Below are 19628 nucleotides of genomic sequence, written 5' to 3'. Positions count from 1 at the left end.
TCCTTTTCTATTTGTGCGTACTTCTTTTCCGCTTCATTTAGTGTACGAGAGCAGTAGGCTACCGGTTTAAGTGTGCCTCCATGATTTTGCATCAGCACCCCTCCTAATCCATAACTGGATGCGTCAGCACCTACTACGGTGGGCAGTTTTGGATCAAAGTACTGAAGAACGGGTGCAGAGGATATCAGCGACTTTACTTTCTGGAAGGCTGCTTCTTGCTGCAAGTCCCACACCCATGCTACTGCATTCTTTAACAGCTCGTTAAGGGGATGAAGGATTTGTGACAAATTGGGTATGTATCTGCCGACATAATTCACCATACCCAGTACTCTTTTTAACTCACTCACATTTGTAGGTGTCTCCAGAGCGGTGATGGCGGACACTCTTTCTGGGCTTGGAGTTACGCCCTCTTGACTGATGACCTGGCCCAAGAAGTGAATGGAAGCCTGCCTGAACTTACACTTTTGGCGGTTAAGTTTTAAACCAGATGCACGGATTGTCTCCATCACCTTTTTCAGGCGGCTGTTGTGCTCTTCCAGAGTAGCTCCGAACACAAGAATATCATCCATATAAACGACTGTGCCCTCGTGATCATGCAGTAGTTCTTGCATCCTCCTTTGGAATATTTCTGGTGCTGATGTTATCCCGAATGGGAGCCGTTTAAAACAGTATCGACCATTTGGTGTTATAAAGGTTGTTAATTTTGAGCTTTCTTCATCCAGAGCCATTTGCCAAAATCCACTGGCAGCATCCAGAGTTGTGTACACCTTACTTCCAGCCAGTTTGTGTAAGATGCTGTCTGTGGTCGGCAAGATGAATTTTTCTCTTTTCACGTTCTCGTTTAGTTTAGTGAGACCTACACAAATTCTTACTTTACCGTTTGGCTTTATCACAGGCACCATAGGCGCTACCCATTCTGTAGGCTCTGTCACGCGCTCTATTATGCCATTTTCCTCCATTCGCTTAAGCTCCTCCTCTACTTTAGGTAGCAGCGGAATGGGTATGCGGCGAGGGGCTACAACGCTGTATGGCTTAGCATTTTCTTTTAGGACTATTTTTATGGGGTCTCCCTTAAGCAGCCCTAATTCCCCAAACACACTGACTTCTTCAATGTGTTGTATTAGACCCAGACGAACACCGACAGATCTACTCAGTAAATTATCACAAGTAGACTTTGCCACTATTACTCTAAAGTAACAGTCTGTTGTTTTTCTTCCTTTTGTCTCTTGCGTCTTAGCTAGGAATTGCCCCAAATGGACCACTTTTCCTCCTGGACTTTCCAGTTTAGAGGTGACTGGACTAAGTTTCGGCTTGACACGGAGGCTGCTATATGTAGCCTCATTTATTATTGTCGTGTCAGCACCAGAATCAATCTTGAAGCTGACTGGAGTATGGCATATCACTAGTGTTGTGCGCCATGGTGGCTCTGTATCTGTGATGACTTCATCCACTGTAGCCTCATTCTTGGTCATAGTCTCATTTATTGATCCTAAGAATAAGCTGTCTACTTCTTCAGTCACTTCTTGTATCATTCTGGTTTTGCATTTGTTTGCGAAGTGACCAATTTTGTGGCATTTGTTACATTCTCTGTCTTTAGCTGGACATTTGTCTCTTGCATGTCTGCGCCCACATCTACCACAGTTTTTCTTTTCATTTTCTTTTCGTCCTCCTGCTGCCTCATATTGTGTTTTTTTCCACTTATTTTTATAAACTTTTGATTTCACTTCATCAACGTGCCCTGATGCACCAGCCTCGCTGTTCTGTTGCTTCACTAGCTCAGAATGCCTGGCCATGTCAACTGCTTTCTTCAGAGTAAGGTCACTTGTCATTTGTAGCTTCAATGAAAGATCTTTGTCTTTAATCCCTATAACAAGTCTATCTCTTATTTCCTCCTCCTTTTCATGAAAGTCACAGTGGGCTGCGAGTTCATACAAGTGCCTTATATACTGTTCAACGGACTCACCCGCCTCTTGCGTCCGCGAATGAAAACGTGCTCTCTCAAAAATCACATTTCTTTTTGGCACGAAGTGCGCGTCAAACAGCTTCAGCACTTGGTCAAAATCCTCCTCCTCTCCCTCGTCGTCATCTGGCGAGACGAATGAATTGTACACTTGCTCTGCCTCCGGGCCCATAGAATAAATCAGTGCGCTGACCTGAACATCGGCTGGCTCTTTGTTAAGCTTCGTTGCTATTCGATACCGGGAGAAGCGTTGTTTCCAATCGGGCCAATCCTCCGGTTTAGCGAAGTTAAGCTGCTCCGGCGCCGAAAACTTTGCCATCCTGTCCGGTTTTCTCCTGTCAAACTACTTCCTTCAGTCAGCGTGCTGTGTCGGTTCACTTCTGACACCATGTGAAGTGTATCTATCTTCGTATAATATATATAGATATATGAAGAGACAGTAGATCGTCTTTAACTCGCTTTATTCAGCATGAAGCAACCGCATACACGAGAATCTCTCTTGTGTTATCTTTCTGTATGTTCATCACCCATACGTAAGCCCTGACGTATATCCAATCACAGAGCATAACTGGTTCACGTGACAACTACCATGTATCGCTCCAGGGCTTCGGAGTTCGCGAATCATTTGATTCAGATCGGGACTCCGAAGCGCGTTTCGCGAATCATTTGATCGGGGCTTCGGAGTTCAAAAACATTTGATTCAGATCGGGACTACAAAGCGCGTTTTGCAAATCATTGGATTCATTCAGATCGGGACTCCGAAGCGCGTTTCGCGAATCATTTGAGATCAGGCCTTTCAAGCGGATTTGCAAAACATTTGATTCGATCATGTACTTGTCTAGATCAACTTTTAATAAAGAGAAAAGAGGTTTAGAGACAGATTTTTGTTAATAGTCAGTTAGTAATCCCACAGTCCATAGCTCCAGTAACTGTATAATTTAGTAAGGGAAAATTAAAACAAAATAGGATGAGTTTAAATTTTTATTTGATTTATGTAGCAGTGGTCATCTTAACCTCTGTGCAGTGTTCAGGGTATTTCAGGACCCCAAATTAAATTATAATTCTAATACTGCATCATACAGGTGTTTATTTGATTTGAATATTTCGATATTCATGTAAGGAAATGAAGCCATAATTTGATAAGTTTACATTTACATTTATTCATTTAGCAGATGCTTTTATCCAAAGCGACTTAAAAAAAATGAGGATAAAAAACAACACAACAAAAAGAGCAACAAAAAGTTTATAAGCGAGAATAAACAAGATGCATGCAAAATGAAGGCAGATATTGTCTATATTAAGAAATAATATAAAATAAAAATGCAAACATTTTTTGCCAAAATATTTGCCTCAAAAAGTCCAGATGATTCAAGCTGTTTGTGACTGTGAGTGTAACAGCAGCAGCAGAGATTATTAACCGTAAATGTAAACATTTAAAACTCTGATTCCTCGATTAAAAAAAAAAAAAAATTTAGCAAAAGGAGAAACCAGGCTCAGTTGGGGGTCAGTTCTCCTCTGACCAGACGAAACCAGTAGTTCAATTCCAGACTGCAGCAAAGTCAGATTGTGCAGAAGAATCATCTGTTTCCTGTGGTCTTGTCCTGGTGCTCCTCTGAGACAAGGTCTTTACAGGGGATCTGTATCTGGGGCTCTAGTTGTCCTGGTCTCCGCTGTCTTTCAGGGCAGTAGAGGTCCTTTCTAGGTGCTGATCCACCATCTGGTCTGGATACGTACTGGATCTGGTGGCTACGGTGAACGTAGCGGACGTAGAGGAGTATAATGTAAAAGGAGCTCATTCAAATACTGAGGTGCTAAACCATTCAGGGCTTTATAAGTAATAAGCAATATTTTAAAATCTATACGATGTTTGATAGGGAGCCAGTGCAGTGTTGACAGGACCGGGCTAATATGGTCATACTTCCTGGTTCTAGTAAGAACTCTTGCTGCTGCATTTTGGACTAGCTGTAGTTTGTTTACTAAGTGTGCAGAACAACCACCCAATAAACATTACAATAATCTAACCTTGAAGTCATAAATGCATGGATTAACATTTCTGCATTTGACATTGAGAGCATAGGCCGTAATTTATATATATTTTTGAGATGGAAAAATACAGTTTTACAAATGCTAGAAATGTGTCTTTCTAAGGAAAGATTGCGATCAAGTAGCACACCTAGGTTCCTAACTGATGACGAAGAATTGAAAGAGCAACCATCAAGTCTTAGACAGTGTTCTAGGTTATTACATGCAGAGTTTTTAGGCTCTATGATTAACACCTCTGTTTTTTCTGAATTTAGCAGTAAGAAATTATTCGTCATCCAGTTTTTTATATCGACTATGCATTCCATTAGTTTTTCAAATTGGTGTGTTTCACCGGGCTGCGAGGAAATATAGAGCTGCGTATCATCAGCATAACAGTGAAATCCTCACATATACCATTTTTCTCTAAGAAGGAATATAATTGTGAGGATACCACCTTTTCTAGTATCTTGGACAGAAAAGGGAGATTCGAGATTGGTCTTTAATTAACTATTTCTTTGGGGTCAAGTTGTGTCTTTTTTTATGAAAGGCTTAATAACAGTGTAATGAAATAAAACTTCCTAATTACGGGAAGAACTTTAATGTAACAAAATAAAGACAAAACAGCGCGTCAGCCCCTCACGGATGACTGACATGCACAAATACAAAATAAAGTCCAGGCCTGGTCCTCTCTTTATACAAGTTTATACAATTCTTCCTCTCCTATAGTAGAGAATGAGTGGAACTGTTCCTCAGGGGGTCTATAGTGCACTGTCTGATGTGATACTGTAGCTGACTGCTGAATGGTTGCAATTTTATCTCTAATAGTATCGATTTTAGAAGTAAAGTAGTTCATAAAGTCATTACTGCTGTGATGTTGGGATTGGGATGTTGGGAAAATGTAATTTTAAAAGTATTTCAGGCAAGAATGTAGTGGTTTAAAACTCAAAACTCTTTGTGTCATAGTTCATTTAGGACATTTAGGTCATTTTTATAAACCTGCCTCAGGAAAAAACATTACTGGTGTACTTTCTGAGACAAAACAAACAAACTGATATATTTTAAGATCAGTTCAGTGCAAGTTTCTTTCAGCCCAGAATTACACTTTAGTCCAGGACTAGTCTGGATGTTTGAGATCAGTCACGTGACCCGTGCAGCTCTAACAGCTGATCTGAGATCAGATTCATGAAGATGTCAGAGAGACGAGATTCCTTCATAATAAAAGTCATGTTCTGTTAATAACCAGCAGAGGACAATAAACACCTTGAGACTCAACTATTTTCTCTCTGAAAGACTCTGAAAGCTCTCAGCTATGTGTGAATTATGCTTTCACTTTCGTTTTTACTTCAATCTCACAAAACGGGTCTTGGTTTATGAAATTTAGACAGACAGAATATAAAACTCATGCAGAACATTTACAATGTAACTTTTTATCCTTTTGCACATACAGCTTGTGTGTTTTTGTGTTATTATACCAATAGATGTGTTTATTTGGGGAAAAGAGTGCTAACCTGCTAATAAAGCTAAGGATATGTATGTTTATCATTATGATGATGATTTTTATTAGTGAATTATTAATGTAATTATTCATTGTTTAATGATTGTAATCCTTTCACACTGAGGACGATTGAGGGACTCAAACACAGCTATTAAAAAAGGTTCAAACGTTCACTGATGCTCCAAAAGGAAACAAGAGTTTAGGGATTCTTCCTCCAGCTCTTCCGGGGGACACCAAGGCGCTCCCAGCCGAGAGACACAATCCCTCCAGCGTGTCCTTGTGTTCCCCGGGGTCTCCTCCCAGTTATTAGTCATGTGTTTCTACACAACAATTCTGAACTTTTTTAATTAAAAGCAGTTATTATAAATGAACTTACAGCAATCATCCAATTGCCTTCTTTCCAAGATGGCAGTAAAATGACATCACTGTTGAAATGTCCTCCTTTAAAGTAGATTTATCCACACACACACATATACACACACACACACACGCACGCACGCACCCACACACACACACATACACACACACACACATATACACACACACACACACACACGCACACACCCACACGCACACACACACACACACTTTAGTCAGAACTCTTCAGACACTATAAAGTACACGTCTTGATGCACGGTGAAAAGCTTACAGGAAACTGATCCTCTGGTTTGCAGAGAGAGGTCAGAGGTCACTGAAATGTAACTTCTGCTCAGACTTGAACGGTCTGTAACACAGAGTTTACACACCAGGTTTTTGTTTGTTTGACTAAATTAATTCTACACTGTATTCTGTTGAGATGTAATACAAGTAGTGGACGCTGTAGTTATCCTCTGAGATCCATTCGTATGAGCATTACACTGAAAACTGAATTCATGAATTAAACTAAATGGTTCAATTGCATTACATAATCACGTAAAAAAAAATATATATAAGAGCAGGTTTTGAAACAATGACCAAATTTGTTAAAGTGAAACATAATCAGTTAAGAGTTTTAACTCAGACTCATTCTTATGGAAAACTGTACCAAATCTATTAAAAGTCTGAATTTATCGTTTAAATATGCAGTTACAATACACACATATTTCACATAACTTTAGTCACATTATGGTCTTCAGTGTCCATTATGATCCTAGAAATGTATTGCAGAAATATATTGAGCTAAAAGAATAAGACACAGTAAAGATGTAAACCAATTAAATAACCAATAAAATAAATAATCGATCAGATTCCTCTGGAGGTTTGTCCAGGAGTCTGAACACTGTCAGATGCTCTGCTTGGATGTCCTTGTCAGAGGGTTTGGTGAAACACATGCTCATGCTGCACTATATCTACATCAGTCTCATCTGTGATACAGTTTTGATTTCTATGCTTTAACACATGCAGAACATTTATCATGCAAGTTTTCGTTTTTGAATATATAGCCAACTTTTGTGTTTTGTGTTATTATGACAGTGTTTCTGCTTGTTTGTGTAAAACTAAACCTAGTGAAGGATTGTCTGTCTCTGCTGTATCAACATTACTGTGGATACGATGATGATTGTGATTATAATTTTTACAGTGAGATTATTAATATAAATGTTTAGTTGTTCTACCATGATTACTCGGATCTGTGAAGGAAAAATAACTTCTAGAAGCTCTTGCTTGTGTTTTGGGACTTTGGGTTTAACTGAATGTGGACGATTCTCAATCTGAGGAATACACTTTAGTAATGCAGAAAAAATTATTATTAAACAATTATTTAAAATGTTCTTCATGATAAAGATGAATGTTGACACTGTGTCTGTAACATAGTGTATATGTTATGCATAAATGAGGTTATGAGGACATCTAGTGGTCATCTGATATAATGACATCCAGATGACTCACTCGTTCATTCATTCACTAATCCCTAAATAGTCTACGACAGCTGAGAAGATATCAGGAAGGAGTGAACAAATAAGTGAACATGGGCCTGTAGCATGAAGCTGCATTAGATGGAATAGTGTGGTAAAGAAAAATTCAGTTCAGGAGATAACAGTTAATTGGTGATTTGCATTATTCTTTGTAAATCTGCTGTGAAAGAGTAGCCTATATATTAAACTATATATTTTCTTGGTGTTGATTTGTATTTATGTATGAATTAAATTGTTTTACTATTTTCTTTTACAAAGTTCAGAAAAATAATGCTTTATTGAATAAATTATGATAAAATGTGTATTTGTTAAATTAGTTTACATCTACTGCTCAAACTGTTGAGATCAGACTGAAATCATCAGAGAACTTCTTCAGAATAAACTTCAGCTGACTTTATCTGGACTCTCACTGTTTTTAACCAAATTTCTGTGTAAGATGTGATCTCACATCTTCTGAGAGCTCAAACTGCTTTCACAGAATAACCAGCAGAGGACAATACCGATCATAGTCCTGCAGAGACCATAGAGAGTAAAAGAAGACAAGACTCCTCCTTTAGTGGGAGGAGCCAAACACATTCCTGAAAAATCCCTGTAAGGAAATGATACTTTCGGTTTTGTCATTCATATCTCACTAAACGCCAAGTGGTTTACGAAATTTAAACAACCAGATTGAAAAACCAATGCAGAACTTTTACAATGTAAGTTTTTTTTTTTTATAATTTGAAATATAAAGCTTGTATGTCTTTGTGTTATTCTACCAATAGTTGTGTTTATTTGTGGAAACGGGTTGTTAATTTACATTTACATTTACATTTAATCATTTAGCAAAATAAGACTTTTATCCAAAGCGACTTACAAATGAGAACAATAGAAGCAGTCAGGCTATCAAGAGAACAACAACAGTATACAACAGTATATGAATGATGCTATTGATGCAAAGAAAATGAGCGAAGATGTTTAACATTATTCTGATGAACTAAGATTATGATGATGGGTTTTATTAGTGTTGTTGTAATTATTAAAATGTTCTACATTGATTACTCAATGCAATCAAATTATTTGTACGTTGATGTGAGGATTGTTTGGTTACTCTGTGTCTATTTGTGTCCATCATTTTGACTCAGATGAATAAGAAATACACACACACACACACACACACACACACACACACACACACACACACACACACACACACACACACACACACACACACACACACACACACACACACACACACACACACACATATATATATATATATACTTATAATATTTATAATACCAAATATTCAGATTATAGATTGATGTTTTTTATTATCCTTTTTTTTTCATTTTCAAGATCCACGTGTTAAATACTTAAATACTGATAATGTTAGTAGTCTGTGTATTGTGTGAGTTGTGTAGTGTTTTCTCTCTCAGATCAGTATTTTCTGTCTGTATTAATGTGTTTGTGATGTGTGTCTGTATCTGTCTCTTATTCTCATCAGGTTCAGATGCTTCAATCTTCTTCTGCTGCTGTTTTGTCTGGTTTATCACAGCGGTCAGTGTCATTTATGTTCAGAAACTCTATTTATTCTTGGTGTTCAGTGTCAGATAGAGTTATTCTAGTCAATTATTTCTCTGTTGTGTCTCTCAACCAAGACTTTTGTGAACATTTGTGGATTGATGTGGAGATTTCACTGATTTATCTGCTGTTCATTTATTAATAAAAATTGTTCAGGAGTTCATTACATCTGCTCTCTTACATCTGATACAGCTTTATATTATTTTTATCATAAATTAAAATGTAATTTTTTTTATGAATATCTTTGCTGTAATGAAGTCACTTCTTTAGTTCTGTGTTCATTATTATAAACGATTGCTGTATTTTTTGTTAAAAGCAGGAAGAGTTGAATCTCAGGTGTTTGTAAGGTAAAGCTCTGGAAGCTCATTTAGATTGTGATGAAGCTGCTGTTTTCTGTTCATTCATGAAGCAGATCTCATTAGTCATTAGTGCTTGAGATTCAGCATTTAATGATTTTATTTCATGTAGAGACGATGAATAACCTGAGGTTGAGAGTCTAGATGAAGAGCACAAAGACAAAATAGATCATGTCTCTGATGAGCAATGAACATCCTTAATATTTACATTCATATCTGATCTTAAATATTAGAGAAACTCCTCCATCAGTTCACAGATGATGAATCCACTTCCACTGAGATGAAATATCTGCAGCAAAAGAAAATACAGCTGAATAAATTATCTCTATTAGAATATTTTATAATAACATCAATTACAGAGAATAGACAGAAACACATTTATTTTTCAGTATTGATACTTTCTAACGATTTAATATTTCCTTTATTTGCAGAAACCTCCACTATATCTGTGTCTGGAAAAAAGGGAGGAAACATCAGACTCAGATGTGAACATGAGGACAATAATATTGTTCAGATTGATTTATTCAAGCAGCCAGACAACATATCAAGACTCATATCTGTGTGTGAGACTGAAGAATGTAGTGGACGAGTGTTTAAAGAAGGAAACTGTGACGTCGTCATCAAGAATCTGATCTTCAGTGACGCTGGGAATTACACTTTGGATATCTATTACAATAATGATCAGACAGAGCTGAAGCCAAATAATGATCGGATAGTGCCGATTGAACAAAAGAAGTGGACGTACCGACTTCATATTGATGGTGAAGACTAAACTGATCAAACATCAGCATCTGCTTCTTTAAATGATTACATCTGGTCACCAATCATAAATCTGTGTTTATGGTCTTGATTGATTGACAGCATTATAATAATGATTAATATCTTTCTGTTTCTCCTCAGATGAGATTTCTGTGAAAACAGGCGAGGAGCTAAAGATGTCTGTTCTGGTGTCTGATGCTGATAAAGTGAAGACAAACTCTAGTGGAGAGTGGAAGGAGGTTTGGACGAGAGATCACGGGGTTCAGAGCGACCGAATGAATGATGATAATGATGGAAACCTGATCATTAAATCATTTCTGGACAGTGATGCAGGAACATACAGAGTTCTGGACACTGAAGGAGAAATCTTGATCACAGTCTCAATCACAGGTGAGAAACTCAGATATGAGGAAATATTATTTATAAAGCATTTGGACAGCTGAGGTTTATTCATCATGATCTGAACATTAACAGAAATATTGATGTTAAACTGTGATTTACCTTTCAACATCTTCTACAGAATCAGGTAGAAAATCACCGAAAAAAATGGACGACACTGAACAACACAGTGAGTAAAACTGCTTTAAGAAATCCTCAAGCAAGTTTAATGATGAAAAAAAAAATCATTTTTTTTTAATATGCTCTCTTTGCATCTTCCTCTTCCATCTGTAGAGAACTGGATTGTACCAGTTGTCGTGTGTTTGGTGATTCTAGCTGTGATTGTTATTTCTGTCTTCATATGGAGACGTCAGCACAGAGGTCACACACAGGTTCAGCAGACGAGACACAGGAACTAGCAGTTGATGACGTGACGCACTGAAAGTTCTAATCACACCGGTGTGATCGTACGCTTCAGGATCCAGCCAAGACTGATTATACTGGTGTGATCGTACGTGTCAAAGGGTTAACAAGTTTATTGGTTTATTTCGACAGTCCTTCCACAATTTAGTTAACAAACCTAAAATAGGTGAGAGAAGCAGCTAAATATCTTTTCATATTTTCATGACAACCAACACAAGGATTTGTGACTCAGCAAGAATGGTCTTCAAATTGGATAGATAGATGATTCTTTCTCCCGCCTACTGGCATAACGTCAGAGAATGTTCTGGTATTGTCAAGCCATTCAGTGCCAAGACGACTCTGTCAACAGCTGCTGGGGAGATATGTATGTTTAAAAAAAATATAGTTGTTGATTTAATGATGTGTGAGCTGACATTATTAAGATATTCCACGATTCACTGTGTGATGAAGTCTAGTAGAAAGCAGTTAGTATTATCTGAGATCATCAGAGATAAAGATGATCATCTTCATGTTGATTAGCACTGATCGTTCACTCTGAGATCAGCAGAATATGAATATGATCCTCACAGTATAACAGAGTAACTGATCTCCTGATTGTTCTGTCATTTCTATGTATTTCTATGTATGTTTTGAACACATCTGTTGAAATATGTGTCAATGCGAGGAAGAGGACACACAAAGTTTCTTTCCATTTGAAACATCTTCAGAGTTTTTTCTTGCTTCTGTTGTCTGTTACTATTCTTTGTGCCATAGTTCAATTAGGACATTTCAGTCATTTTTATAAACGTGCCTCAGGAAAAAACATTACTGGTGTACTTTGAGACAAAACAAAGGCATTGATATATTTTAAGATCAGTTCATTGCAAGTTTCTTTCAGCTGAAACAGCTCAGACTTACATTTTAGTCCAGGACTAGTCTTAAGTCTCGTCTGTGAATCCAGAGGAGTGAGTGTTAATGTGAGACTGATGTATAACTGTGGTCTATGTCACAGACAATATTTCAATTCATGTTACAACATGTAAAGAAAGAAGAGACATGATTTATATTTGAACATTTTTGTAAAGTGCTTTTATGTAATATGATAAACATTAATAATGAATCAAAAGCATCTTCAGGATGCTGTTCATAGAGTTTACAGTATGTTGTATGAAACCTGGAATATTTACATCTGAACTGTTGTCAAATGTCTTACAAGCTAATAAACCACATTCAGTATTAAAAACTACACAAGACAATCATGATATGAATATTTTGACATAGATTTAACACTTGATCTGATATAGAGACTATTACTCAGTGCTTTATTATTGGATCTGTATTGTTGTCTGATTACAAACACAGATGATTTAAACTCTGAACACTGAAGTGAATGATATTAATATTAACGTGATCTGTGCAGCTCTAACAGCTGATCTAAGATCAGATTCACACCGTCATGAAGCTGTCAGAGAGACAAGAGTTCCTTAAAGGGTTAGTTCGCCCAATTTGCAAAATTATGTAATTAATAAGTCATCCTCATGTTGTTTCAAACCCGTGAGAGCTCCTCATCTTCAGAACACAGTTTAAAGGGGGGGTGAAATGCTATTTCATGCATACTGAGTTTTTTACACTGTTAAAGAGTTGGATTCCCATGCTAAACATGGACAAAGTTTCAAAAATTAAGTTGTACGTTTGAAGGAGTATTTCTGTTCCAAAAATACTCCTTCCGGTTTGTCACAAGTTTGGGAAAGTTTTTTTCGAGTATGGGTCTATGTGACGTCTGTGTTCATCTTCAGTTCTCTCTTCACAGCAGTTCAGTCAGTGTACTGTTTGAGTACATGAATTACTCCGGGATATTGGTTTGTCTGAACTCAGAGGGAGTGTCAGCCACATTAAACAAGTTAACAGCTTAAGTCATTTGAATCATAAAACGATTCACTTCGATTTGGTGAACTGAATGATTCGTTCGCGAACCGGATATCACAAACTGTTTTGTTTTGAACTCTCTCACAACAGACACGGAAAAGAAGACAATGCTGAATAAAGTCGTAGTTTTTGCTATGTTTGGACCAAAATGTATTTTCGATGCTTCAAAATATTCTAACGGACCCTCTGATGTCACATGGACTACTTTGATGATGTTTTTCTTACCTTTCTGGACATGGACAGTAGACCGTACACACAGCTTCAATGGAGGGACTGAGAGCTCTCGGACTAAATCTAAAATATCTTAAACTGTTCTGAAGATGAACGGAGGTCTTACGGGTTTGGAACGACATGAGGGTGAGTTATTAATTACATAATTTTCATTTTTGGGTGAACTATCCCTTTAATGTTCTGTTAATAACCAGCAGAGAACAATAATAGGAATCTCCATATTCTCATTTCTGTGAGCTCACCTCTGTGTGACACTTTCGATTTAATTTTATATGAATCTTACTAAACATGCTGTGGTTTGCATTATTTTAACACCTTTTACCATATTTTCATGTTTTAAAATATAAATCCAGCTGTGTGCTCGTGTTTTATCCCATATGGCAAAAAAAGAAAAGAAAAAAAAAAAATTATGACCAACATATATTTTAAATAAATGCCAAAAATATGTGTTAAACAGTGAAGCTCAATGAAATATATTTTTGACTATAAATAGAATATATATTTAGTTTACCCCTAATGTATTTAGGGGATTAGAAAATTGAAATCCAATTTTGGAAGTTGACTCTGTTTAAGCCAAATAGCCATGAGATCAAAACTATAATAATGCTTGTTTTATAAGATTAGTTATATAATTTAATTGTTTATATTATTATATTATTTCATAAGCTTTTAAAAAAATATTGTTATTCTAATGTGTTATATGTTCATATTAATAACAAATAATATTTTTCTTCACATTTGAAAGCTCTAAAGATGATATTCAGCGGAGCCAAACAGAAGAAACACAATGTTTGATGGACTTTCTTGTCTTATTGTTTGTCCTTCTGACTGTGAATGTAAAGTTTCTGATTTATAGCTATATGTGGTTATAGTCTCATGGTATTGTGTTCTGGTGTCTGCAGTTATAAAGAAAAAAAATCATGCAATCATCACACTTCTGAAAGTTTCAACAGGAGACTGAAGCTTTACATGTTAACATCAGACTAATATATTAGAATTGTGATCTGTGTAAATTTATATTTAATCATTTAACTAATGTTATGACATGTTAAACATGAAGAGATGCACTTTGTGAAGCACTTTATTAATGAAGGATTGTCAAAACTATTAAACATAAGCAAGTCCATCAAACCTGGAATATCTACATCTGGACTCACACTGTTTTGTTGGCCAAGAGACTAAGTTAATAGAGCATATCTTAAAAAAAATAAAACATTCATTCTGATGTAACAAATCAAAGGAAGGATGAAACTCTCATAAAGAAACTATTATTGAGTGCTTTCTTTTGCTCTGGAGAGGAAGTGGAAATATTTTGTGGTTTAGTGTCTCTGCATTTTGGTCTAATTATACAGTTTAAACTTCTACATGTTTTAAACAGAAGCAGAATGAAGGAATGACATGTTTCTGTGTTGTGATTCCAGTCATGTGACCATTTCAGCTCTAACAGCTGATGAACTGATCTGATCAGATCTCTTATAAAATGATATGATCAGATGCCTGATAAACCGATCTGATCAGATTCCTGATAAACCAATCTGATCAGATTCCTGAGAAACCAATATGATCAGATGCCAGAGAAACCGATATGATCACATGCCTGATAAACCGATCTGATCAGATTCCTGATAAACCAATCTGATCAGATTCCTGATAAACCGATCTGATCAGAAGCCTGATAAACCAATCTGATCAGATTCCTGATAAACCGATATGATCACATGCCTGATAAACCGATCTGATCAGATTCCTGATAAAACGATCTGATCAGATGTCTGATAAACCGATCTGATCAGATTCCTGATAAACCAATCTGATCAGATTCCTGATAAACCGATCTGATCAGAAGCCTGATAAACCAATCTGATCAGATTCCTGATAAACCGATATGATCACATGCCTGATAAACCGATCTGATCAGATTCCTGATTAAACGATCTGATCAGATGCCTGATAAACCGATCTGATCAGATTCCTGATAAACCGATCTAATCAGATTCCTGATAAACCAATCTGATCAGATTCCTGATAAACCGATCTGATCAGATGCCTGATAAACCAATCTGATCAGATGCCTGATAAACCAATCTAATCACATGTCTGATAAACCGATATGATCAGATGCCTGATAAACCGATATGATCAGATGTCTGATAAACTGATCTGATCAGATGCCTGATAAACCGATCTAATCACACGTCTGATAAACCGATATGATCAGATGCCTGATAAACCTATATGATCAGATGCCTGATAAACCAATATGATCAGATGTCTGATAAACTGATCTGATCAGATGCCTGATAAACCGATCTAATCACATGTCTGATAAACCGATATGATCACATGCCTGATAAACCGATATGATCAGATTTCTGATAATCCAATATGATCAGATGTCTGATAAACCTATATGATCACATGCCTGATAAACCAATCTGATCAGATGTCTGATAAACCGATATGATCAGATGTCTGATAAACTGATCTGATCAGATGTCTGATAAACTGATCTAATCACATGTCTGATAAACCGATATGATCAGATGTCTGATAAACCAATATGATCAGATGTCTGATAAACCAATCTGATCAGATTCCTGATAAACCGATATGATCACATGCCTGATAAACCGATCTGATCAGATTCCTGATAAAATGATCTGATCAGATGCCTGATAAACCGATCTGATCAGATTCCTGATAAACCGATCTGATCAGATGCCTGATAAACCAATCTGATCAGATGCCTGATAAACCGATCTAATCACATGTCTGATAAACCGATATGATCACATGCCTGATAAACCGATATAATCAGATGTCTGATAAACCGATATGATCAGATGTCTGATAAAACTGATATGATCAGATGTCTGATAATATGATCAGATGTCTGATAAACCGATATGATCACATGCCTGATAAACCGATATGATCACATGCCTGATAAACCGATATGATCAGATGTCTGATAAACCGATATGATCAGATGTCTGATAAACCGATATGATCAGATGTCTGATAAACCGATATGATCAGATGTCTGATAAACCGATATGATCAGATGTCTGATAAACCGATATGATCAGATTCCTGATAAACCGATCTGATCAGATTCCTGATAAACCGATCTGATCAGATGCCTGATAAACCGATCTAATCACATGTCTGATAAACCGATATGATCACATGCCTGATAAACCGATATAATCAGATGTCTGATAAACCGATATGATCAGATGTCTGATAAAACTGATATGATCAGATGTCTGATAAACCGATATGATCACATGCCTGATAAACCGATATGATCAGATGTCTGATAAACCGATATGATCAGATGTCTGATAAACCGATATGATCACATGCCTGATAAACCGATATGATCAGATGTCTGATAAACCGATATGATCAGATGTCTGATAAACCGATATGATCAGATGTCTGATAAACCGATATGATCAGATTCCTGATAAACCGATCTGATCAGATTCCTGATAAACCGATCTGATCAGATTCCTGATAAACCGATCTGATCAGATGCCTGATAAACTGATCTGATCAGATTTCTCCTGGTTGGAAGAAACTTGAAGTCTCATGTACTTTCACTTTTGTCTGGTTAGATGTGCGGTGGTTTACATCAGAACAAATTATTCATTGTGAACTTTTAACATTCAAGTTTTTGTGTTTTTCAGTCTAAAGTTAACTTGTTTGTTTTGTTATTATATCAATAGTTTTCTTTCTGTTTGTGTAAAACTTAATCTGCTAGTGATGCTGAGGAAATGAGTCAACATGTTTGCATCGTGTGATTATATTGAAGATGATTATTTAGGTTTTTCCTCAAAAGCGCTGCAGAGTTTAGCTCTAACCCTGATCAGACTCATCTACCTGTGATTGTCTAATGCTCCTGAAGACACTGATTAGCATTGATTAGCATGCTCAGTGTTTGATTAGGCTTAGAGCTGAATTTAATTACAATTCCATTGTGTCAGTATCTGTTCTCTCAGATCAGTATTTTATTAACATCTGTTCAAATTAAAAGGTTACTGATGTAATTTGTCTTCAGCACCAACATAATTATGTCAGTATAATTCTACAGCTATGAGTGTGTGATATGAACCATCAGCAGTAATATTAATATTATCATTTCAATTATGTGTGATCTAAGTGGCAATATTGAATATCTCAATTACATTGCAAAAAAAAACAAAAAAAAAACAAAGACACATCTTAAGAGTGTACTGCGTGTTGAAGTCTAATAGAATGCAGTTGGAATGATTCCAATGTTTAATATATAGAGCCAAAAATATTTAAATATATATACACATACACACCCATGCTGGGTTGTTTACTGATTAATTACATAATCATATATAAAAAAATAAGTACTTTTTAACATCTAAAATACTCATAATTTATTGATTCTCCCCAATTGTTTTTCATTTTTTGCATTTTTCTTTTTTGAAATAGCCTGCAATTTACATTCAGAAAGTCTTTCGGTTTTGTGGATATTCACATTAAAAACCAGTAAGTATTATATTTATATATTTTATTATAATATTATTCAGGAGTCTGTAATTACACAGAAAATCTAGCTGCCACAATACATTTGACCACTGGATTTACAAAAATCATTTCAATTATAAGAAGTGTTTTCTTAACTTAATGCATTACATTTTGTTAATGCATTAACTACTGATAAAAATATGAATACATACTTTATCTCTCAGTGGGTAATCATGTATTATGTCTTTGGAAGGCACAAATTCACATTATTTCTTATTTACATATAATATAGGGACTTCAGCCAGGACTCTGTGCGGCACCAATCTCACCAGAATAACCCACTCCACCAGGTGGGGTCACTCGTCCATACTAGCTTGCCACCCAGGAGCGACTCGTACCTGTAGTTTAATCAAGTAGCGCTTCTGGTGGCCTTCCATGGCGCGAAACGCTTTTCCTGTTTGTACTGCGGGTAAGGGCTCCAATCGGCCCCCAGCAGGGTTACTCCAGCCGCTGCCTGTCCCTTCGAAACCCTGGTCACACATAGCTATGGACTTCGTCACAGGCCAACCTCCGTCTAGCGGCAACATTGTAGTCCTTTGTGTTGTGGACAGGTTCTCGAAGGCCACACATTTTATTTTCCTCCCCAAATTGTCCTCAGCAAGGGAGACAGAGACTATTGTCCTGGATCACATTTTCTGTATTAATGGCCTCCCGGTAAACGTGGTCTCTGACAGGGGTCCCCAATTTGTGTCTAAGTTTTGTCTGTTGAGTCCTGTCGACAGCTGGGGGCGACTGCGAGTCTTTCCTCCGGGTATCACCCGCAGACAAACGGTCAGGCTGAGGGTGCTAACCAGGATCTGGAGAGAGTCTTGCGTTGTGTGGCGTCTGCAGAACCGTCATCTTGGAGTTCCAGATTAACTATGGTGGAGTATGCTCATAAACTCCCTCCTGGTCTCATCTACAGGTTTGTCTCCCTTCCAGTGCTGTTTAGGCTACCAGCCACCCTTATTCCCTTCCCAAGGATCTGATGCCGTTGTTCCATCCACGCACACGTTTATTCAGAGAAGCCTCCGTACGTGGAGAAGCCCTCACTCGGACTGGTGACAGGAACAAGGCGTCAGCAGACCGTCACTGTGCTGAGCCCCCACTTTATGTGTGTGGTCAGATGGTCTGGTTGTCCTCCAAGGACATTCCTCTCAGACTCCTCTCATGTAAACTGGGACCCAAATTTATTGGACCGTTTGCCATCTCTAAGGTGCTCTGTCCTGTGTCGGTTTCGACTCAATTTAAACCCCCCCTACTGTCACGGTTCAGGGTGCTTCATCGGGGTGGGGTGGGGGGGGGGGGATTGTCACGGTTCAGGGAGCTTCATCGGCTTCCCTGTTGTCTGTGTCATGTCATTGTCTGCAGCTCGTGACCTGGTCAATCAGTGCTGATACATCAGAGCTGGTGTGTGCGGATCACGAACTGATTGCCATCACCTGTCGCTTGTTCCCATTCTCCCTTATATTCCCTGCTGTGTCTGTCCCTTGCGATCAGTAGATTTTGTGTTGTCATTGTGACTGTGCGGTGTGTCTGTGTCCATAGCTTTTCCACTGTTGTGCTCAGGATGTCTAGACGAGGACTCTTTCGTTGGCCATGTGCCTGAGATCCTCTCGTTTTTCCTCGTCCTGTTGTGCATTGCACCAGAGGTGGTCTCCACAGCCTGTGTCCGCAGGTGACTGTACGGACGGCTCTGTGGTGTTACACCAGTTTTTAGCTCGTGTGTGTCTTCACACATTGGATTATTTTTGGATTTTCTGTAATAAACTGTTGCACTTATCCTCTGCGTTTGAGTCCTCTCTCTTCACACCCCGACACAGTATGTCAGATTGAGCTGAAATGGTTAGGGATCAAAATAAACTTCATCTGCTCTAAACGTGCTACTGAAAGCTGTGACTGTGATCTGATGTAACAGTCTAGAGAGTTTGGTAATTGTTGTTGGTAAATGCAGAAGCAACATGTGACATCTGTGAGATCCTATTATTGTATTTTTTATGTTTTCTTTTTGTTTTTCAGTTGTATTTCACTCATGTTTAACATTGCTTTGTTCAGAGTTTAGGAGGGAGAATAAGATTTTCAGTATGTAATTCTATTCT

General features: G+C 37.4%; 1 protein-coding gene across 2 annotated transcripts in view; it reads left to right on the top strand.

The window, feature by feature from the left end:
- Positions 1 to 7934: 7934 nt before the first annotated feature.
- The window catches only part of LOC127935359 (uncharacterized), a 103676-nt gene continuing 91982 nt past the window's right edge, over positions 7935 to 19628 (top strand). The window contains exons 1-6 of one of the 2 annotated variants that reach the window (XR_008148071.1): positions 7935 to 8067; positions 8856 to 8908; positions 9720 to 10049; positions 10189 to 10437; positions 10568 to 10615; positions 10720 to 11856. Coding sequence is in view for 1 of the 2 variants with exons in the window: in XM_052533163.1 (XP_052389123.1) it covers positions 8066 to 8067; positions 8856 to 8908; positions 9720 to 10049; positions 10189 to 10437; positions 10568 to 10615; positions 10720 to 10844 (807 nt within the window). In the remaining variant the exon portion in view is untranslated. Of the gene's footprint in view, positions 8068 to 8855; positions 8909 to 9719; positions 10050 to 10188; positions 10438 to 10567; positions 10616 to 10719; positions 12076 to 19628 lie in introns of those variants that run through there. The other variant, XM_052533163.1, reaches the window with a different exon arrangement.

Source organism: Carassius gibelio, chromosome A19, assembly GCF_023724105.1.
Source record: "Carassius gibelio isolate Cgi1373 ecotype wild population from Czech Republic chromosome A19, carGib1.2-hapl.c, whole genome shotgun sequence".
Classification (NCBI taxonomy): Eukaryota; Metazoa; Chordata; class Actinopteri; order Cypriniformes; family Cyprinidae; genus Carassius; species Carassius gibelio.
This window is presented reverse-complemented; position numbering and strand designations above follow the sequence as displayed.